This window comes from Cordyceps javanica, chromosome 1 (genome assembly GCF_051103115.1).
Source record: "Cordyceps javanica chromosome 1, complete sequence".
Classification (NCBI taxonomy): Eukaryota; Fungi; Ascomycota; class Sordariomycetes; order Hypocreales; family Cordycipitaceae; genus Cordyceps; species Cordyceps javanica.
Genome location: NC_139295.1, coordinates 6,824,163 through 6,845,987, shown reverse-complemented (window position 1 = coordinate 6,845,987; position 21,825 = coordinate 6,824,163). Strand labels below are relative to the sequence as shown.

The 21,825-nt window shown below is 55.9% G+C and overlaps 9 protein-coding genes across 9 annotated transcripts; 5 read left to right on the top strand and 4 right to left on the bottom strand.

The window, feature by feature from the left end:
• Nucleotides 1-22: 22 nt before the first annotated feature.
• On the bottom strand, nt 23-1,587 carry V2A60_002084 (major facilitator superfamily domain-containing protein; the record flags this gene model as incomplete). Its single annotated transcript, XM_083253436.1, has 2 exons — nt 23-1,397; nt 1,457-1,587. The coding sequence occupies 2 exons, from the start codon at nt 1,585-1,587 to the stop codon at nt 23-25; spliced, it is 1,506 nt and encodes a 501-aa protein (XP_083109562.1).
• Nucleotides 1,588-1,917: 330 nt separating this feature from the next.
• Nucleotides 1,918-4,347, top strand: V2A60_002083 (Zn(II)2Cys6 transcription factor; the record flags this gene model as incomplete). The annotated part of the gene is made up of 8 exons (XM_083253435.1): nt 1,918-2,066; nt 2,130-2,164; nt 2,222-2,386; nt 2,463-2,770; nt 2,828-2,908; nt 2,958-3,562; nt 3,612-3,794; nt 3,849-4,347. The coding sequence occupies 8 exons, from the start codon at nt 1,918-1,920 to the stop codon at nt 4,345-4,347; spliced, it is 2,025 nt and encodes a 674-aa protein (XP_083109561.1).
• A 136-nt stretch (nt 4,348-4,483) lies between these two features.
• On the top strand, nt 4,484-5,540 carry V2A60_002082 (CE1 family esterase; the record flags this gene model as incomplete). Its single annotated transcript, XM_083253434.1, has 2 exons — nt 4,484-4,858; nt 4,911-5,540. 2 exons carry the CDS (start codon nt 4,484-4,486, stop codon nt 5,538-5,540), a joined length of 1,005 nt encoding a protein of 334 aa, XP_083109560.1.
• A 289-nt stretch (nt 5,541-5,829) lies between these two features.
• V2A60_002081 (alpha/beta fold hydrolase) lies at nt 5,830-6,910 on the top strand (the record flags this gene model as incomplete). The annotated part of the gene is made up of 3 exons (XM_083253433.1): nt 5,830-6,153; nt 6,208-6,257; nt 6,313-6,910. The coding sequence occupies 3 exons, from the start codon at nt 5,830-5,832 to the stop codon at nt 6,908-6,910; spliced, it is 972 nt and encodes a 323-aa protein (XP_083109559.1).
• A 315-nt stretch (nt 6,911-7,225) lies between these two features.
• V2A60_002080 (intradiol ring-cleavage dioxygenase) lies at nt 7,226-8,269 on the top strand (the record flags this gene model as incomplete). The annotated part of the gene is made up of 2 exons (XM_083253432.1): nt 7,226-7,944; nt 7,999-8,269. 2 exons carry the CDS (start codon nt 7,226-7,228, stop codon nt 8,267-8,269), a joined length of 990 nt encoding a protein of 329 aa, XP_083109558.1.
• A 26-nt stretch (nt 8,270-8,295) lies between these two features.
• On the bottom strand, nt 8,296-9,837 carry V2A60_002079 (tRNA (uracil) methyltransferase; the record flags this gene model as incomplete). The annotated part of the gene is made up of 1 exon (XM_083253431.1): nt 8,296-9,837. The coding sequence occupies one exon, from the start codon at nt 9,835-9,837 to the stop codon at nt 8,296-8,298; it is 1,542 nt and encodes a 513-aa protein (XP_083109557.1).
• A 405-nt stretch (nt 9,838-10,242) lies between these two features.
• On the bottom strand, nt 10,243-12,870 carry V2A60_002078 (uncharacterized protein; the record flags this gene model as incomplete). Its single annotated transcript, XM_083253430.1, has 1 exon — nt 10,243-12,870. The coding sequence occupies one exon, from the start codon at nt 12,868-12,870 to the stop codon at nt 10,243-10,245; it is 2,628 nt and encodes an 875-aa protein (XP_083109556.1).
• A 4,130-nt stretch (nt 12,871-17,000) lies between these two features.
• On the top strand, nt 17,001-18,908 carry V2A60_002077 (uncharacterized protein; the record flags this gene model as incomplete). Its single annotated transcript, XM_083253429.1, has 1 exon — nt 17,001-18,908. One exon carries the CDS (start codon nt 17,001-17,003, stop codon nt 18,906-18,908), a length of 1,908 nt encoding a protein of 635 aa, XP_083109555.1.
• A 535-nt stretch (nt 18,909-19,443) lies between these two features.
• V2A60_002076 (sulfate adenylyltransferase) lies at nt 19,444-21,387 on the bottom strand (the record flags this gene model as incomplete). The annotated part of the gene is made up of 5 exons (XM_083253428.1): nt 19,444-20,639; nt 20,693-20,841; nt 20,897-21,079; nt 21,139-21,166; nt 21,219-21,387. The coding sequence occupies 5 exons, from the start codon at nt 21,385-21,387 to the stop codon at nt 19,444-19,446; spliced, it is 1,725 nt and encodes a 574-aa protein (XP_083109554.1).
• Between the last annotated feature and the right edge of the window lie 438 nt (nt 21,388-21,825).

Here is a 21,825-nt window from a genome sequence, read left to right as displayed (position 1 = left end):
GTTTAAAATTGCATGCTATATACTATAGCACGTATCGAAAGTCTTTGTTCTGGACATCAGTCAAATCCTCGCTGATAGAATGAGCATGGTGAGCCGTCCCGGCAGATCTGACACGCCTGGAATTCTCCCGCATCAAGGCTACTCCGGTGACAGTCGCAATGGCCACGACACCGCAGAGGCACACAAAGCTACCCGTGAACCCAGCATGGTAGAGCGGTCCAGGCGACGCGCCGAAGATGATGGGACCTATGATGTTACCGACGCAGTAGCCCACAAAGGTGGACGCAGATACTGTCGACTTTTTTGTGTGTCCTGAAATGTTCGAGGCGGCAAGCCCGACCGCCAGCCCGCCCGATGCAACCTGCACCGCCACCAGGAAGATGCCTGCAAACAGCAGTCCTCGATTGCTCCGCGGCGCGAACCAGCATATCAAGTCTCCCGCGATAGATATCAAGCCACAGGTAGCGATGCAGATGTAGCGCGTGTTTGGGATCTTGCGAGTAATGTAACCGACAGTCAGGATACTCAACGCGGTCACAGCACCAATGGGACATGTCAACGCGAGGGACTCGAAGTGATTGAACCCAAACCCGTTGATAACAAGCGTGCCAAAGGTACCCAGGGCACCAGACGGCACGCCGGTAAGCATGACGATGAATGCGCCGCTGTACAGTTTGTAGTCGCAAAGCGCTTCTTTGAACTGGCCAACGTTGAACTTGTGATCCACCGTGCCTGCGTTGTTTCGTTGGAGGCGCTCGACGGCAATCTCCCTCTCGCGCGCTGAAAGCCGCCCAGAGGCCATGGGGTTATCAGGCAGGAAAAAGAAGAGCACAATCGACCAGCACACGGTGATGGCCCCCAAAATCAGAAAGATTGGCTTCCACGGGAGCAGAGGCCCTCGGATCTGTCCCAGGCCGTAATTGATGAGCGGCGAGATGGCCGTGGCGACGCCGACGCAGCAGTACCAGGTGGACATGCGCAGGGCCTGCTCCTCGCGCGTCCACCAAAACGTCACCAGGACGGTAAACGCCGGTGCGACGGCAGACTCGAGGAACCCGAGGAAGAAGCGGTTGGCCATGATGCCCGCGTAGTTGTAGCAGCCGGCGGTGCTCATCAGGACGGCGCCCCAGAGCAGCGTCGCCCCGGAGATGACGCTGGAGATGGAGAAGCGCTGCGAGAGGAACATCATGGGATATGTCCCAACCAGATAGCCAATGTAGAACATCATGGACGCGTTGGCGTATTTCTTGTTGTTTGTGATGGGGTGGCCCGCGGCGTCGTGGCCGACAACGGCCGTGAGATGAAGGTCCTCGTTGAAGCCGAACTGAGTAGCGGCGCTCATCACGCCCTTGTCATAGCTCTGGAGCGTGTATGTGACCATCATCAGAGGCAGGATCCTGATCTTCAAGGTTAGCGCCTATGCGTGAGAAGTTAAAAAAGCTTACCGCAGACATACCAAAGGTCCAGCTTGCGAACTAGTCTCTTTTCCTCCTCCGGGGTGATCAAGTTCGAATGCATCTTGACATCTTCGACTTGCTCGGCAGATTCAAGTGATTGACCCTTTACGGGGTTGATTGGAGAATCCATTGTGACGCTTGTGGATATCTCATTAGTGCGCAGAGATGCCCACAGAGACACTGGCGAACCGATACATTCTTATATCTAGAATATCTGGGGTAGACATGGTCCAGCCGATGTGCCGAATGATGTAACAACTGAGTTTGCTAGAGAGTTGGTGCTGGTGTTGTCTAACTAGTTGCTCTAATTACCGAATTAACCGAGCTCCTCAGTCGTCCACGCGGCAATTTCCCCCGCATCAATTGACAACTCCGCCAGCTTCCCCGGACCCCAGACATTTTGTCCTTTTTTACCGAACTCTACATGGCTAATTATTGATATGCGAAACACAAATCTATGATGGGTCCTCCCCGCGCCAGATCTCGCGTTGCATGCCAACGGTGTCAAGGGCGCAAGGTCAAATGCGACGTTGCGGAGACGACGACACCGTGCACCAACTGTCGTCAAGATGGACAGGCTTGCCTGGTGCTGCCACGGAAAAAGCACAGGTATTTTTTTAAACGTGCGCAGAATTCTAGAAGCTCGAGCATATGACTGATTGTCTGTGATAGACCCCGAAGAAAGCGCAATGCGTCTGGTGAGCTAGGTGAGTGTTACTAGCTCTACGGTTGATTTCGGTCGACCGGCTAATGTGAGCTGGTAGTGTCTGACACTGAGGCGACGGCATCTTCACCATATACGAAGAACCCTACCAGGCGTCGTGTGTCGCAGAATCACCGAGACACAGTTTCTTTGACTGCATCCACAGGTGTTAGTTCCGCCTCTGTACCTGATGTCACGTTCAACGGCGAGGTTCAGATCGAAGCTGGTGCGTTTCACGGTTGTGGCTGTTCTTCAGTCCCTTCCTTCTTCCAGCGTCAGCAAAAACTGACTGAAGTTTCCAGGTGATGAAGTGTTGGAGGATCCGGCTTTTGACCCTAGTCATCCTGAAGCCCCTCAGCAAGCCCGGGCGGCCATGCTCAGCAGGTTGCCGGCTCGCAAACCCCATGAAATAGAATACATGCGCCACCAAGGCGTCTTCATGCAGCTACCAGATGATGTCTGCGATGAACTGATTCGGTGCTACTTTCAGCACATCCACTTCTTCCTGCCCATCCTGGATGTACCGACATTTCTCAATGAGTATTGCAGCCACAGATCGCAAGCCGTAAACTCACTGCTGCTATGGAGTGTTTTTCTGGCGTCGGCAAATGTATGAACCTGGCAAACAACCCAACATTTTAAAGAGCCAGACTGATCTGTATTCCAGTTTGCGGACCTTGAACTGCTGGAAAGAGCTGGGTTTTCATCTCGAAAGGCAATGAAAACGGCCATGTATGATCGGGCCAAGGTGAGCGTCCCCTGCTCGCTAGCCGCGTCCAGACACTGAAACTTCACAGTGTCTTTACGACTTTGATCGGGGCACTGATAAACTCACATTGATTCGTTCCGTCATCCTTCTAGCGTTCTGGTACTCGGATCCTCAGGATCACACAGGCGCGTGGTACTGGATCGGGATTGCCATCTCACTCGCGCAAGCAGTCAATCTCCACCGTGCCTGTGAATACAGCGCGCGATCTCAAAAGTCTCTGTCGAATCCTGAGCCTTCGGCACGGCGAATATGGTGGTCCCTGGTGGTACGAGATCGGTGGATTGCTGTGGCGAAAGGCAGACCAATGCGCATTCGCAACGACTGCCATGACCTTTCCATGCCTTCGCGCGAAGACGTCGTGTCGGAATTGAAAGAGATACCCGTCGGCGCATTCTCGAAATTCATCCCCAAGGATGCTTCTACCTTGACAGACATGTGGCTGCGGATGGTACGAATCAGTAATGCTCTCGGCGATGTTCTGCAGCTCCATTATCGGCTTAGAGGGCCCGAACCTTCTAGAGAAGAAGTACTGCAGCTGTCAAATCAGCTAGAGAAGTTGAAAGCAAAGGATCTTTTTACAGAACGCGAATCCATCATTCTCACCCACAGTCTCCAGGTTGAAATGCTTTACCAGTAAGGACCCGCAAATGCGCCTTGTTGCTTGCTTGCTGATGAGTTCCAGAGCCACCATCGCAATATTGTGTCGGCCGTACATACTGGCTGCTACAAAATCGTCGAGGCCCGACCAGAACCAACAATGGAAGCAGAGCGTGGTGCGCCGCGGCCGAGAGGCTGCATCGAAAACAAACAACCTTCTCGAACAACTAATCGAGTTGGATGCCATTGCCTATCTGAAGCCTATGATGTATGTCCCCTTCCACTTGCCATTACATTGAACTCGACGTTGATTCGTCGACAGGATTACCGCCATGGTACCGGCGACGCAGATCCATCTCGCAGACTGCAAGTCCGACAATAGCTTGATCCGCGGGCTTGGCCGAAACAAGCTGCAGCTCTGCATACTCGTCTACGCCGACCTGCGGTCCACGTACTGGAGCGCCGACGTCATGTACAGATTATTCCAGCGGGCGCAAAACCTCACAGCCGATCATGACGCTGGCCATGCCAGTTCGTACGTACGCCCCCGGCGGTGTAGTACTTCCGCGCAGGGGCTGGAGCGTACTTCGGAGCAGCTGCTGGACGTGAGCCAGCAGAGGAGCAACTTGATGCCGCAGCCGGCCGCGGCGCCAGCCATTGATCCGATGGTTTCGTTCTTGTCCGGCTCTTCGCCACAATTAAACGACGTGGACCAGCTACTCAGTCCTGGATTCGCCTTGTCTGAGGATGTATTCTTGGATTTTTTCCCGAATTACCCGACCGGCAATTATGACCAAACCTTGGTGCCGAACTATTACTAGCCGGGATATGCTGCGCCCCAGAGCTACGAATCGTAGTGGAGTTTGGGGAGATCGTCAGCAGGGTTCGTGGCTGTGGGCTGGCTGATATCTCGTCAGCGGCAGAGTCAGCTAGTCAGCGAATAAACTTGTATACATAATGATGCTGCTGCGGCAGTGGACGAGAACTCTTCTTCTCGCCAAGACCAACTACACTACGATCATGCAATTCTTGACTGGCTTTGTCTTTTCGCTCACCGCTAGCGCCGCTACACTGGTATCGACCGGCTCTTGTGCATCTATTCCCCAAGATGGAGCCAGCAGTAAAGTTTCAAACATCACCATCACTAGCAACAAAATCAATAGGTCATTTCTGCTCTGGGTATCGCCGACATACAGCTCGGAATCCCCAGCATCCGTCATTCTCTCATACCATGGTGGCAACAAAAACGCGCAGGACCAACTTGAGTTAGACGGTTTCACGACTGCCGATACCAATGCGGTCTCGATCGTCGTGTATCCCCAAGGAGTCAATGTGAGTAACCTGGAGCTTTCTCTGGTGTCGAGCTTTTCCTCACGCAATACAGAACTTCTGGCAGGGAGTACCCGGAGATACTGTGGATGACGTCAAGTTTACCAAAGACATTATCGATTATTTGGAAAGTAAATACAACGTCGATAAGACGCGCATCTACGCGTCTGGCAAGTCGGACGGCGGCGGCTTCTGCAATGTCTTGGCCTGTGACGACGGCGCTTCCACGCGCATCGCGGCCTTTGCGCCCGTCTCCGGTGCCTTTTACGTCGACACGTCGCCCTGCCACCCGGACACTGTTCAGCTGCCCTGCAATCCGGGCCGAAAGTCCATCCCGATGATAGAGTTTCACGGCGGCAACGACTCGACCATACATTACGAAGGCGGCACGCGCAAGAAAGAGTGCCTTCCGTCCATCCCGCACTTTGTCCAGCAGTGGGCTGTCCGTAACGGTCTGGGGCTGCAGAATCAGACGAGCAATATTGCCGATCATACAACATCGTATACGTATGGGACCGGTGCAAACACTGGGTTGGTTCGGCACATTTATGAGTCGGATATTGGACATGACTGGCCGAGCACATCCCCCAACAAGGACAACTCGAGGGACGGCCACCATGTGGCGAGCTACAACGCCACGCCCATCATTTTGGACTTTTTCAGCAAGCATCGCTTGACCCAGTAATTTTTAGTGGCTAGCAATAAAGTTGAAATTTGATTACCGTGTCGCATTTCGGGTGCTAGAGTGCCGCCAACCGCAGCACGGCAACGTGTAAGCCGATGGCTCCGCCGTGTGTCTGAGATAATTGCCGAGAAACTTTTTGTCGCTGAGCTGCCCACGGCAAATAAGGGCATCGAGCGTCATTCTCCGGTACGGTCAAAGTGACAGCTAGGTTGCTGGCATTGGCATAAATAAGTTGGAGTGTACAATCAACGGTAACCCACGTAAGTCTGTATTTTAAAGTGCAGTCGCAATGGCAGATATGTTATTATCGCCGGTAACCACGCCCGACGGCATGGAGCCGCGGTTTTCGCTGCCTTTAGAGACGCCCCGATCAAGCAAGACGCCTCTGGTCATTGGGGGCGTACAAATATACGTGTACGGCCTGGAGGAGTTGCAAGATTACTCTGGCGAGATAACAGTCCTCCACCTTGCTCATAATCGAACGCGCACGTATCTCGTCACCGAAGCCATTGCACACGAGATCCTGCACCGACACAGACGCAATGGCGGCGGGAGGAGCCGACGTCCACTTATAGCCGTCACAATGAACATGAGAAATCACGGGGATCGCGAGGTATATTACGCATTCAAATGGCGAGACAGGACATTTGGCTCACGCTCTTTGCAGATTTGTGCGCGGGCGAACCTGACCTGGGCTGGTGGCAATGAAAACCACGGGCAAGACGTCCTCTCATGCAACACTCAAGACCGAGTCTTGCTAATCAAGTCACAGGCCGGACCTGCTATCCACCATCAGCGGCGCAACGCACGATTTCAAGCTGATTCTCGACTACCTGCCGTGCTACCTGCCGCAGTTCACCAAGCTGCACAACATCATGATGGGCGTCTCGCTCGGCGGCCACACGGCGTGGCGCATGCCGGCCCTCGCCGCGCCGGGCCAGCTGGCGGGCGTCGCCGTCGTGGTCGGCTGCCCGAGCCTGACGTCGCTGCTCCTCGAGCGGCTGGGCTTCGACGCCGCGGCGGCCGGGCTGGAGGCCTCGCAGCTGCACGAGGCCAGCTACGACGACCTGGAGCGGCACATGACGGCGGAGCAGAGGCGGCGCTGGCCCCGCCCGCTCGCGGCGCTCGTGCGGCAGGCCGACGTGGACGTGGCGCACCACTTTCCGGACCTGCCCGTGATGCTGTGCAACGGCAAGTACGACAGGCTGGTCCCGGCGGCGCATACCGTCTCCTGGCTGGAGAGGAGACGGCAGGGCCGAGGCAGCAAGCCGGCGACGGACGCGGAGCTCTTCGTGCAGGACAACACCGGACACAGCTGTACCAAGGAGATGGTGGCTAGGATCGCGGACTGGATAGGGGAACGATGGTGAAGGGTAGCGGGGAATGACGCAAAGTACGCTTTGAAATCATTTCATAATACAACACGATTAGAATCACACTGTCCGCCAGGTGCATATGCGGGGGTGAAGAGCCGCACGTCCCGACTGCTACGCTTATCAAGATCTTAGCAAGATCTTAGCAACGGCTAGGCCTGGTTGGGGTGGGCTCTGTAAAGACGCAGCTCTCATTGGCTCTTTCTACTTGTTCAACATTAATTAACCCAGAGTTGTGTTGTTTTTTCTATTTCAAGCCTTATTCTTCTTCAACTTCTCTACGCTCGTCTCCTTGTAGCTTTCCCGCCCATCATGGCAGAAAGAACACCCCCCACGCCAGAGCTTCTGGACCTAACCATCGACAACATCACGCCCAACACCATACGCATCAACTCACAATGTGAGGACACGCGCCTGCGCTACCTCATGGAACGGCTCGTCACGCACCTGCACGACTTTGCGCGGGAGACACGCCTCAGCACCGCGGAGTGGGCTGCCGCCGTGGAATTCCTCACCCGCACCGGCCAGACGTGCAGTGACGTGCGGCAAGAGTTCATTCTGCTGTCCGATGTGCTCGGGCTGTCTCTGCTCGTCGACGCCGTCAATCACCCGAAACCGGCGTCGTGCACCGAAGGCTCCGTTCTGGGACCCTTCCACACGCACGACGCGCCGGCCGTGGGCGCCGGCGGCGTCCTTTCCGCGGACCCGGCCGGTGAACCGCTGCTCGTTCTGTGCGCGGTGCGCGACCGCGACGGCCGCCCGATCCCGGACGTCAAGGTTGACATTTGGGAGACGGACGCCTCGGGCCACTACGACGTGCAGCACGCGGACCGCGGGGGGCCGAGCGAGCGTGGCGTGATGCGCAGCGACGCCGACGGCGCGTTCTGGTTCAAGGCCATCACGCCCGTCAGCTACCCGATCCCGACGGATGGACCGGTGGGAAAGCTGCTGCAGAAGCTGGGACGACACCCGTGGCGGCCGGCGCATATGCACTTCATGCTGGAGAAGCCGGGGTGGGATCACCTTATCACGTGAGTGTCGCAATTTGTTTATGCACGAATATCGAAGGGTCTGACACGATGCAGCGCTGTATATGTGCGTGGTGATCCATACGAGAAGACGGATGCCGTCTTTGGTGTGAAGCAGAGCCTCATTGTGGACCTGGAGCCGGTTGACGAGGTCACTGCGGTGAAGTATGGTGTCAAGCCAGAAAGTAAAGTGTTGAGGCAGGAGTTTGTGTTGGCAAGCGAAAAAGAGACTGCTGAGCTTCGCGACAAGAACGCGCTAGGGGCCATGAGGAGCCTCGGATTGAACATGAAGCTTGTTGACCATCTCCCCGTGCCCGATCTGGATTGAGGCTCTTCTATATAGTAGATGCGCACCTAGTGGGACCTCGGGCCTGTTTTGGCCAACTTGACAATGCTCGAGTAGTATCCCTCAACGCCGCCGTACTTTGCCAGTATACTTGCAATGTCGATGTCTTTTGTTTCTCGTGTCCGTGTCCGCCCCAATAGGCCCGTATTCCTCGTGCTTGGTATTCGCAGCATCTCCGTCTCGACATGCCAGCCGCAGTCCTCGCCAATCTGCATCACCCAGTCCACCAGCGACGCGTAGGTAGACTTTGGCTTCGTCTTATCTCGCGGCGGCGGTGCGCGGAATCTCGCCCCTGATAAATCGTGGCTACAGCACGGAATGGAGATCCATGGACAGTCAGAGAGGGCGCCGAGTATCGGCGTCCACGGTGTAAGCTCATCCGCGTGGTTGGAAATGATGAAGGTACCCTTTGTAAACAGCCCGTTGTGGATGAGACTATCGTCAATCGCCATCTCATTCTCGGGTCTGGGCACGACGCTCGGCATCAGGCACCTCTCAGCTAGCGAGTGCCCTGTCGGCGATGCGGCGCACGGCGCCCTGCTGTATTGCGCCCAGGATTTGCGTTCCCGCGCATCAAAGCCCCAGCCCTGGTAGCCTTCCTGGTTCAGAATGCACACAAGCAGACCATTTCCACAACCAATGTCCACGAAACCCGGAAATGCGGCCTTGTCCTGGCCGTACATGTCCGTCCAAAGCTCCATCAGGAACGCGGCGATGCCCAGGTCCTCAAAGACATGCTTCTTCGGGTCTGTGCTCTCCGCCCAGGCGTCCATTACAGATCGCGCGTACTTGTTCTTGAGAGCCGAGAAACGGTCTTGAAAGCGCGGCTGCGGAATCACGGCGTCGTGGTGCACGCGCTTGGTGTAGCCGCGGAGTGCGCTGCTGCCATGTTTGTGCAGCCGCTCGAGGAGATGGTAGCCCACTCGACGCAGCTTCGCATCCCTGAGAGGCATGTCAGCCTCAAAAGGTTGGAAGTGCACGGAGACGGCACCATGACCTGCGGCAGCGTCCCATTCGTGAAGGTGCGCGATGCCGCGGACGTTGGGGTGATAAAAAGGCATCGTTTCGGCAGACTGGGAGTGTGGGACGTAGATGATGAGTGTATAAAGCTTTCCAGGACAGGCGGCTGCATCATCCTGAGCTGCACTGCTTTGGTGAAATTCGCACGTCTGATTCATGGGGGCGTCACGTAGCTGGTTTCGCGGAATCAACCTGCGCACCATGGTTCTCGTTCTCGTCATCCCGGCCACCACTTTGCGCTCTGGCCAGCCCGCGTCAAAAGCTCCAACCAACTTTGGCGCTCCAGACGACTTGGCCGGGTCTTCGTCCCCAGGGTTGTCGTCGAAGAGTATGTCACCGCGAAATAGCCACGTCGTATTCAGGTTTGGGTTGCGGATAAACGTGACCATGCGCTGCGTGAAAATTTCAGGGCCAAAGGCGCAGGCCTGGCGATACAGAGGCTCCCAGTGCGACGGCTCCGTTCCAGAGCTGCATAGCTCGTGGATCACAGGGCTTGTGCCTGGCTCAAACTCTTCGGGAGCGTAGGCCATGGCGATCCATTCAGAGTCGATTGAGAAATGGTTGTTTACGAAGAGCATGACCAAGCTTATTGTGTGCTATGGTTCCAGTGGTGGGGCCTTCAGAAGTAGTCATTCAGGCAACACAGTAGATCAAGCAGGAACACCACACCCTCAGACTTGAGAAGACTCTTAATTATCGTTTAATTGAACATGCATTTCAGCAATTTCATTGTCGTCTTGCAGCAAATTAAACCAGACGTCATCCACCATGCTTCAAAATCCGAACTGCACTCCGGCCAGTCCACTGTTAATGCAAAAAGTTCCAAAAACCAAAGCCAATAAGTACCGCTTTCATATTTGCTGGTATATGCTTCCAGATATTTTTAAATTCATCTCTGAAGGTATCATCATCCAATCATTTGTGTGTTCATGCATCTACTCCTCCTCGTCCTCCTCGATCGGCGCTGGTGTCCGTCGCTCCGTTCGCCTCTTAGGGCGCCGGTGTCTTGAGCTGCTGATGTTGCTTGCAGAGTCATCTGGCATAATGTCGTACTCCTCGAACCAATCGTCATCACTCAGTGCATCTCCCTCGCTGCTTGGCGCCCACGACGGCCGCTCCTGTCCGATGCCGGGCGTTGGAGTCTGCGCAGGCAAGACATCCACTCTACGTCGGCTTTGCAGACTTTGCATTAAGCCGGCGCCACGTTGTCGCAGGGCAGTGCGCACCAATTCGGCCTGGTGGTGGAGCTTCTCAAAGGCATCTTCCAAGCTCTCCATTCCTTGGTAAATCTCGCGCTCCATCTCAGCAATGGCAGCCATTTCCATCTCTTCGTCATTGGATACTGCTTGCCGACCGCTTGGGCCGACAGAGCTGCTGCTGATGAAAGACGCGGGGGTGGTTCCGCGCGAGAATGGCGTTAGCCCACGCGAGCTCATAGCAGAAGAGCTACGAGGGCCGGGGCTCATCGTACTACGGCTGCCAAAGTAACCATATGATGGCGTCTGGGATCTTGAATCAAGGCCTTGGGTCATGGCTTGATCGTCCATGTCTGCCCCAGACCACAGGAACCCATCAAATCGGCCGGATGTGAGAATCTCCCATTCCGAGTTATTGATGTTGGAGAGGGTAACCAGCAGATCATGTGTATGCGGGTTCTTGATGAGATATGTGACACTTTCGGCATCGCGCGGCGCTTGCTGCAGTCGATACAGCCGTTGGAGCGAAAGCCCTGTCTTGACCACGAAGTCATTTCGTTGGCGGAGCATAGGCGTTGGTGCCCTAGTGGCGGGCTTAAGCTCGCGGGCTCCAGACAGTAAAGCGTTGAAGTATGGGCGGTCTTCATCGTCTAGGTTTGTCAGAATAGCAAACGCGAGGGTCTCATCATCGACTTCTTGAGGTGGCGGGATCGGTGTCTCTGGTGTACTGTGTAACCATTTATCAACAGCCGATCTGACCTTTTTTGTCTGACGAAGATAGTGTTCTCGGAACTCCTCGGCGATATCTGGATCCAGTTTAATGGGTGATGAAGGTCGCTGGGGCTCCTCGGCAGATATTTCAGCGGCTTTGCTTCCCATCTCGGCGAGGTCAAAGGGAGGCCACTGAGGCAGTTCGATACGGCCGCTCACCCATTCCAGCACGTCACCCCATGTTAGGCCCCGATGGAGGTCGTTGGTGCGATCGCACATGATGCATGAGCATCCATGAGGTGGCAAGTCACGCGAGAAGATATTCTCAAGTCGGTCAAGCAAACGTCTTGCGACGGATCGATGTCCAGTCGCCACAGCGATGGATCCCTGCTTGTCCATGACCGTGTTGTACTGATCAAGGAGCGTGAAGAAGGGCGCAAACAGGGTATCGCACCCGGAGAGAGGCGGACCCGTGTTGCGGGCGCCATTTTGGATGGGCAGCACAGACAAGAAGTGTCGTGATACTGGGTACGGTAGTCCACCGTTTTGTAGTAGGTAGTCGACGCGCGGAATATCGTGAAGATCCATAGGAGGCGGGGGTGGTGGAGGCGGTGGCGGAGCTGGTGCAGGTGTGGCCGTCTTTGAGGGAATAGTTGAATCTGGCCTCTCGGCCCCGGAATGATCGTAAAATGGCGATGAGAACTGAGGTGCCTGCGTAGGTGTTCTTGGGGACGAGTCCTGTACGCTAGATGGCGAGGAGTGGCCATCACGACCTTCGGATTTTCTGACGCTTCGTACAGAGCCTGATCGATGTGGCGAGGGGCGAGACGACGAGCTGGAGAGCCTTGACTCGGAAATCCTAAGCTTCTCGTGTGATTTGTGGTCTGCGGGTTTGATATAGGTAGCCTGGCTTGAGGAGGCAGAGCGGCGACTGACCCTCGACCCTTCCTCGTGCCTCGACGCTGATCTAGAAACACTTGAAGCGGTGGGCTTGTCTTTTCTCCCATCTCGGTCTCTGCTATGACTTGAGGTCTTCTTTGGTTCCGAGGACCTGCGTTTGTCGGCGGACAAGTCTGTCTCCGGGGGTGTTGGCGGCCTGGATGACTTCTTTGTGGTTGAACCCTTGCGGCTCACATCCTCGGATTTGCGTCGGCGATCGTCGTCGCCCGCATCGGTCGGCTCTGGGGTAGGAATCCGCGAGTCTCTGGATGGCGAGAGATCATCCCTGCTCATAACCGCCTCCTTGCTGTGTGCCTTGCTGAAGGAGGGATACGGCAGGGAAACACGTTTGCCATCGATCAGCGAGGCCGTCTGCAGCGACGAGGAGGCGCCACGCCCGCCAACGTCACTGAGCGATTTTGTACGTAGCGAGGACCTGTCATCGCCATCGTCGCGGGTCTTTTCTCGGTCCTTGTCTCGCTTCCGATGGCGCTTGGAAGAGGACACATGCGAGCCCGCCCCGCCGTCCTCACCGCCGACCTTGCTACGGGACGACTTTGAGGAACGATGGCGGCGTTCCCTGTCCCTGTCCCTGTCCTTGTCCCTCTCCCTATCTCTCTCGCGATCGGGGTTTCTCTCCGACTTGGAGCGTCGCTGCTTCTCGCGGGGACGGTCGTCGTCAGCTGAGGCGTCGACGTCACGATCCTTGGTTGGCATGGCCAAGCATCTGGGGCGCGGGGTGGCCCAGGCAGTTGGGGAAGTTGTAGAGCGCTCTGGATCGTCAAGGTCAACGGGGAGTTCTCGATAATAATGTGAAATCCTCTTCACGGTTTGTTCCCCAAAGGATATGCAGTAAAGGTAAGACTATGTGTAGGGGATTAGATGCAAGCGCTCGACTGGTGATCCCGCTAGTTAGTTAGTCGCACAAGTCGGTGGCGGGTGGCAGGGCAGAAAAAGTGGCGGCCCGACCGATGATGACTCCAGCTAGGCGGCAACGGCAGCTGCCGTGTGGGGGTGATTGGGTTCTTTGGGGCTAATTGGCTATGGCTGATGCTGAAAACGAGAAGAAGACAGATGAAAAGTATATTTAGCACCCGACTTGAGGGAGTTGGGCACATCGACGAATGATTTGCATCGTTAAGCGCTGTGTCTACTGAGGCGTTCCTCGCTAGGCTCTCCCAGTGACAAGGGGGGATGGGGGGATGGTTCGGTCTACATGGCGCCAGATTGGCAACCGTGACGTTTGTAAAGTAGTCAATTCCGGTGCCTGCTAATAACATCTCGAGTTGGCAGTATCATTGAAGACTCTTTTCAACTATAGTCGCCGATTATGACATTACGGCGTTGAAGAGCCGTTAGAGCCGTCTCATTGACGGCCGGCTGGGACAAATCAGAATTCAGCCCACCTCTCATAGCAATACCAGCACACTGGTACTTTTGAATACTGGGATTAATTCACCTAGATACCTGTTTAAAAGTGCAGTATACCATTCATCCATGCTGCCCGCGCGGATCAGAGTCCTGGCCGGGAGCCCGGCCCTCCGATGCAGCTGCTAGACGTAGACGAGAGCGCCGCGGAAAGCCTCGAGTAGTATTTGAACAGAGAGAGCAATTCCGTATATATTACTCATACATTGTCGAGTGTCAAGTAAGTTACTCGTCACGATCTATGACAAGCTGCGAAATTGCTTTGCCAGCATCAGCCAATAAGCGGGGTATCCTTGTAAACGAATCTCCCTCTGCACCAAATTACGTGAACATCTCGGTTGCAACAGCGTCAACAGCGTCAACAGCGGCAGCTTCAAAAAGCAAAATCACTATGGCAGGATTGACAGCCACGATTGCCTTCGGTTTCTCGGCCCATTGTGCGAAATTTAGCTCTCGCGAGCGCCAGTGATACTACTCTTGCATCCTGGGTGCTCCGATGAAACTAATTTCCCATTCAGTCTTCCCGCCATGGACGAAGGCGACATTGCTCACGAGACCGAACGAATTCTTCTTAAAATACCTTACCAACCATGACAAAATATGGGGAGGCGGCTGAAGAGACAATTGGAAATGTCATATTGAGCAGACTGGAATACTTCTGTGTCCCCATCGGTAGTTATGGTACACTTGTTTCCTTGATTCGTCTGGGAGGCCAATGGCAATGCCAGCTTTCTGACGTTTCTGCTGTGCTGCTGTTACTGTTCTGCAGTCGCTGAATGCCAGTGCTCCATCCATTTGGCCTGCTTAGGCTGGTAAGATGGGAGAACAATATCAAAGCTGCCATTTGACCGATGGTCGTCAACAAAACAGGCTACTGCACACAGGATTTTAAGCAATCACTACTTCGGCATTGTTTCTGAGCAACTAAATTGCGTTATACATGTGCTGGAAGAGTGCCTAATACCTGATTTGGAGACCGAGTTTGACAATATGGAGCTACAACCGCGCCCGGATAGCAAGGCACGTTGTATTTCCAAAGTCTGTCCGAGCGATCACCTCCAAGAACCTTGTACGCATTCAAGTTCTCGCCCAAAGTGTGCCCGCTATCGGTGGAAGCAGCCTTTCTATATTTCAATCCATTTCCACAAACGAATATGGTGGCATGATCTCCAATACAGGCAGGCGGTGAGTCGAGGCATGCGGCCTAGGAATCTGGCTCGTTGGGCTCAAACTATTGGTCAATTCGACGATGAAGTGAAGTAGAGAGAAGACATCATCTCAAATAGGACGAAAGCATGGCTCCTTGTTTTGTATTGGTTCCTCGAATGAACCATCTGATTCGACGCGGTAGACGGCACTCACCTCTCAATTATCTGTATCAATGGTGACTGGAGTAACGAGCTTCCAGCATCCGAATCGCAGGCACATTTCTGAGCCCAAGCTTAGCTCGTTGCCATTTCATAGGCAATAGTTGGAGAGACGGAAAACCATCTCTCTCTGTGACCTCTGGTACTAACTAGAAGCGACGGTTGACGGAGCCACCGCACCGTAGAGCGACTGATATTCGTCGTTCAAGTATTGGGCTACCAATTCCGCCTTCTGCAGCTTTTTTCCAGCAGGGTGCCCGTCTGCACGCCATCGAATAGGTGATGTACGAGGACACAACCACCCTCCTTCATGCCCGCCTCTTGCTGCTCCGGGGATAAGGAGTCGCCCATTGTTCAAGGCGGCGGCGTGATGTCGCTCCTGCATATGCCCCGGTTACTGTCTCAGTTTCTCAAGCCTGTGGTCATCAGGCCACTTGCAGCCGGTGTGCAGGTGCCAAGTAGAAGCCAGACAGTACCAGTAGAGTCAGCCTGGCTCATACGGCACGGCGTAGCGAAAAACGATAACCCCAGCTGGCTCCCATGCCTACTGAGTAGTAGACTGGTAAAGGCAAGGCAGTCCTCGACAGCACAGTCAGTTCTTTTCTGATCCCCAGCTTCGCCAGGTGTCTAGGCGCGCACTGATGACCATTTCGCATCCAGATCAGGGAGAAAGGATCCAGTCGCTTTTATTGAGAGTGAAACAGCAGCTGCTGAGAAGGCAGGTTGGATTCTCCCCTCCCCGCCTGCATGTGCCTCGGCAGAAAATAGAGAAACCCATATTTGCAAATTCCGGCTCACCTTTTCTCTGGACTTGATCAAAACATTTTGACCTGATTGGCGCCCGCCACTTCGATAGCAACATCGACTACATTGTTCCACCTGTCCCATTAGCGCCTGTCCGGCGCTGCCCATTCTGACAACAACGGCTGCAACGCTCGAGAACATGCGGTTGCCCGTCTTGCATGAGGCTCGGTCCCAGCCCAACCGTCAGGCTGTAGCTGGGGCAGGTCTGTTCACGGTTGCTCATGCTGAAGCTTGTTGTTGCTGATTCGCGGAAGCAAGCAGAGAATTGCGGTGAGTTGAGGTGCAGTTCGGGGCTGATGGCGTCCAGCATCCTACTCGTGACGCTGGAATTTCTCCCCAAATGTCGGGGAATTCGAGTATGCGGCCATTGTGGCATTTGCAGGCAGTTTTGCACACCTTCCGTATATACTGCAGAAATCAGGGGGGAAATGTTGCCTGCTAAATCCGGTTCGACCACTCCGTTTCGGCCTGGGTCGTCATATAAGTCGTTGACCCCCTTCACCAAATCGTACGGCTGAAAACGGGTAAAACCCCAGATTTTCAGGGCCGCCCTCCCGCTTTTACACGGCTGGAGGGGAGCTCAATCTTGACATCTGCCAAAACAGGCAAGGAATGTCTCGTATCTTCTGCTTTCGGTTGAAGAAAGGGGGAAAGGCAAAGGGAGATCGACGCATAGCATGGCGCAAGAACAGAAGGGAAAACAAAACTCGGTTTGCTCAGGCAAGCTGGCTGCTGAACGGTAGCTGTTGGAGCTGCTGTCGGCGTGGTCATGCAGCATGCAAATGCAGGTTGCATGGCTCTTTTGGGCGCCAGGGTTGGTTGGCTCTGTCCCCCTTCCCTGCATCTCCAGCAGCCAAGAGGACAGGCACGACGAGTTCCACCCCGCGCTATGAGACATGATGGGATGAAAATGCTCGTCACGATTCACAGTGGCGTGCTTCCTACATTCTGCATGTTTGTGATACTGGTGTAGCCCCTCTCGAGTCGCTGATTGGAGCACGCTTGACCGACGCTCTGGCAATATCTGCAAAATCATTAACATTACAGATTGTAGTACATTGTCATGCATCCCGGGCATCTGCCATTTAAGGCTGAGATGTTCCCGGGACAACGTCTCATTCCTGATGGCAGAGTACCGATCCATATACACATACTGAACTTACTACGCACTAAACAATCGTGATTGATCCATTGTCCTTTATTCGTTTCCTTTTTCGTTATTTCATGACCCTATACGCACCGAAAAGCATGGGTTTTGGTACCATCGAGTCCATACCGGTGGAAGTCTTTGAAAGTATAGTCTCCTACCTTGACGTTGGTGACGAGGCCAGGCTGTACTCGACATGCCGCCGCCTGCACAACTATGGCGGACCATCACTCCTCGGCCCATTTCAGCGCAACCAACGGGCCGTGTTGTGGGCTCTCCGCCACGATGACGTCGCTTTATTCAAGCGCTGCGTTGCAGCCGGCGCGCCCCTTAGCGTCGTGGCCGTCTTCAAGACCAAGCAGCCGAAGCGCTGCGTCCACAGCATCGGGGAGCCTGGCCGCCCTCGCGTCTGCAGTCCCAAGCGCCTTTCAACGCTCGCGCTCGCCGCCCGGCAGCGTTCGCTCCGGACATTCGAGTACCTGTCTGCGCGGGGTGTCGGCTTCGAGGGTGTCGCGCCGGCGGCACTCAAGGTCCAGCTGCGCGCGCTCATGAAACGTCTTGTGACTGCTGCCCGCCTGGGGACGCTGCAGACCCTCACCGAGCGCGGCTTCCTCTCGAAGATCGAGGCCTGCACGGACCAGGATACGGCGTGGCCGCTGTCGCGTGCCATCCTCGCGGGCGCGTCCGAGACCTTGGTGCAGATGTTCGTCGACGCCGGCGCCGACGTCAACGCCGCGCACGAGCACCGCCGCTTCGGCAGCATATCACCTCTATCGGCCGCCATCCTGGCGAGCGGGGCCGGCATGAAGCGGCTCCTGGTACGTCACGGGGCCGTGTATGAGCAGCCGGCGTTGTATGTTCGTCCCGTCACTCGGCCAACCAGGCACCCGCTCTTCGCGGCGGTCCAGCGTCTGGCGCAGTCGCAGATCCACGACACCTCCGCGGTGGAGGACTGCCTCGCTCACGGCTGCTGCATCAACCGGACGGAGCCCCGCGTCTGGGACCGCGGCTTCAACTGGGACTGGCGACCGCTGCAGCAGTTCAGCACGCCGCTCCTCGAGTTCCTGGACGCGATCCCGTCCATGACGGGCAGCGCGGTGCAGAAGCGCGCGGCGCTGCAGAACCTCGCGTTCCTCCTGGCGAGAGGGGCACGGACGCCGGCGGCACCAGACGACGTGCCCGGCACACTCATCCAGTCGACGACGCCGTCGTGCCTGGAGCTGCTCATCGACCGGTGGCAGGTGGAGGCGCTCAACGACGACCACTTCTTCGCCATTGTCACGATGCTGGTGGAGTCGGGCCGGATGGACGGGGCCATGGGGCGCATCATGCGGCGGTACTGTCGGGGGGTGCGCAACCGGGACCCGTACTTCGCGGCGGCGTGGCGCGGGTGGCGGCGGCTCGTGGACCTGTTCCTCGCCCGGCGCGGCGTGGACCCGAGCGCGCTGCTGCTGCACCTGCTCGTCGACTCGGGGACCAAGGAGATGGCGGCCGTGGAGCGGCTGCTGGTGGCGGCCGTCGACCACCTGCTGGCGCGCGGCGCCGACATCAACGCGCCGGCGTCGCCGCTCGGCAGCTCCGCCCTGCACATGCTCTGCACCGTCTACCAGCACCCGGCCCCGGACAGCATGTGGTGGAACCGCTCCCCCTACCAGGAGTCCGTCGTCGAGCACCGCCGCGGCCTGCTGCGCCTCATGATGAGCCGCGGCGCCGACCCCCTGCTGCGCTTCCGCGGCCGCAACGCCCCGACCGAGCTCGTCCAGCACCTCGCCGCCGCCGACCCCTCGACCCGCGCCTGGATCCGAAAGGTCGGCAGGACCCTGTGCGAGGGCATGATTGCCCAGCGCCTCGACAGGGCCAGGCACGGCGGGCGGGCCTGCATGCGCGACGACGACGACGACGACGACGACGACGGGGGGCCCTCCCGGGCATTCTTGCGCGTAGGCCCTCTGATCGCGAACCCGGTCACGGATGTCTCCCGAGACGAAAACACCAACTACGCCGGCTAACCGGAAGCTCTGCTACTTTTTTTGTTTTTGGAGGTGTTGGCGTTTCGTTTTTTTCCTTTCTTGATAGTTTCATCACGGCGACTGGTGCATGAGCTTTTTTGACAGCAGATGTATGGCGCACTTTTTTTTTTTTTTTACTCTTCTTTTGCCCTTCTGTTGCTTTGATCTTTGCAATGACTTGATTAGACGAACAACCCTTGCATTGATGCGGACATTTCCGGCGACAACGACACTGCATTGCATCCAAGACGTGGAATCAACGTCACAGGGGCGTGACCATGGATGGTCGTCACCATCTTGGACGTGCATAAAACTGCGGTCGATACATGAAATAGTCTATTTTGCAGAAAAGAGTTCTATCGAGTCTCTCTAGGTAGCGATTGTCATAAGCCTATGACATACCCATCCATAAATTACCATCACATAAACAAAGGAAAACATGAAAATAATTCGTCAAACGCCTGAACTGGGAGAGCTTGCTATCGCTCTCCGTCTCTATCCAGAAATGCTGTCATGAAACAAGTGTTGCTTTTCTTTAGAAGCGGTCAAGGAGACCGCGGCTCTCAAGCAAAAGGATAATCTCGTGAACAATAGAGCGGACATTCTGCTTCTCCACATCAACAACGAGGTCCGCCTTGGCGGGGGCCTCGTAGGGGTCGTCGACGCCGGTGAAACCCTTAATCTCGCCAGCGCGAGCAGCCTTGTAGATGCCACGACGATCGGTCTTCTCGCAGTACTCGATGGGGGTGGCGACGTGGACGAGGAAAAAGGGGCCCGACTTCTCAATCAGCTCACGGGCTTGCTGGCGGGCCTGTTCAAAGGGTGCAATGGGGGCAGCAATGACGGCGGCGCCGGCTCTGGTTAGCTCAGAGGCGACGTAAGCAATGCGGGAGATGTTGAGGTCGCGGTCGGCACGGCTGAAGCCGAGCTCAGAGGAGAGCTCGGAGCGGACAGTCTCGCCGAGAAGCATCGAGACTGGGCGGCCACCGCCCTGGTTGAGGGTAGTCTGCAGAGCACGCGCAATCTGGTCCTTGCCAGAGTTCTGAAAGCCGGTCATGAAGACGGTGAAACCCTTTTCGCGAGGGAGAGGGTTCTGCTCGCGAAGGACCTTGACGACCTCGGGGTAGGAAAACCACTCGGGGATTTCCTTGCCAGTACGAAGGCGGTTGCGAAGTTCGGTGCCGGAAATGTTCATGGTGCGGGTGCCCTCGGGAATCTCGTTGGCAGGCATGTACTCGTCACGATCGGGGATGTAAATCATCTCCTGGAACTCGACCATCTTGATGCCGAGCTCCTCCTGATGCTGCTGGACAAGGGTCTGGGCATCATAGGGGCCGTAGTGGTCCTTGCCGTTCTTGTTCTTGCCAGGGCCGGCGTGGTCGCGACCGACAATGAAATGGGTAGAGCCGTGGTTCTTTCGGATGATGGCGTGCCAGAGTGCCTCGCGAGGACCACCCATGCGCATAGCAAGGGGAAGCAGAGCGAGGGCAGCCATTCCGTTGGGGTATCTGGCAATGAGGGCCTTGTAAACGCGGACACGGGTGAAGTGGTCAATATCGCCGGGCTTGGTCATGCCGACGACGGGGTGGATGAGAACATTGGCCTGCTGGGAGCGGGCGGCGCGGACCGTCAACTCACGGTGAGCACGGTGCATGGGGTTACGGGTCTGGAAAGCGACGACCTTTTGCCATCCGAGTTTGCTGAAGTGGGAGCGAAGCTCAGCGGGGGTGACTGTTTTGTTGTTAGCTTGCGCTAGTGGACGTGGCGACGCGAGATGGACATACAGCGGAGGTCGAGAAAGTCGTAGTGCTCGAGACGGTTGACGGCCTCGAGCTTACCACCGACGTAGAAGTCCTTGGCGGTGTTGAAGAGGTGCTTGACGCCGGGGTGGGTATCATCGTCGCTGCCAAAGACGTTCTTGGCCTCGTTGACCCTAGAGCGTGTCAGCGGGAACACTGGATTGAGCGGTCATATGGGGTTTTACATACTTGTCGGGACGGTAGATGTCGTCGATGGTAAGAATGGCGAGGTTGCGGTCGTCGCGAGAGTCGCGCAGGGTGATGCGGGCACCAGTCTTGAGGCCCAGCTGGTCAATCTGCTGCTGGTCGACATCGAGGGTGATGGGCATGCTGAAGAGAAGGCCACTGGCGAGACGATTATCCTTGACGACGCTGGGGACTGCGAATTAGCAAACGAAGTCGGACCGGGCCGGGTTGAAGGGTTCACTCACCCATTGTAGTCCTGCTCGGTCATGAAGCCTGTGATATGATGTCAGCGGGGCACGAGGAGGAGCAGGAAGACTTGGCCTACCCTCGAGGGGAGAGAAACCGCCGTTGAGGATGAGTTCCAAATCGCAAAGGTGACGCTCAGTGAGGACCAGAGCAGGCAGAGTCTCGGACTCGGCGAGAAGCTCAGCCTGGCGGGGAAGATCGCGGGCGAAGAGGTCCTTGAGGACGCCGCCGTGGGGAGTATTGGCCATGGTTGTGTATATGGAGGGGTAAAAAATGGAGGGCCGGATTGAGACTGTCACAAAGGTTTCGACAGACGCGACTTTGAGGGGGAAAAAGGGTAGAGGGAAAAAAGGAGGAGATGAGGAGGAGAGAGAAGATTCAAAGAGTAGAAAAGTTGAAGAGGCAAAGGACCAAAAAAAATCAAATAGGCTTTGGCGAGGTTCCGAAAGTATCAGTAGCCAAAAAAAGCAGCGTGTACGGAGATGCGATTGTTTAGCGTGGCCCAAGTGCCCGCAGCTGGCAATCACGCAATCGTGGGGCTCCGGACCGTCGTCGATGAAGGTGCAAACTAGCTACCTAGGTAAGTACTTGGTAGGTAGGTAGTCAGGACGGAGGGAGAGTCGGCAATGGCTGGGGGTGAAGGATTTCTTGAAGTAGATGGATGATGAGTGAATCAAGAGGAAGAG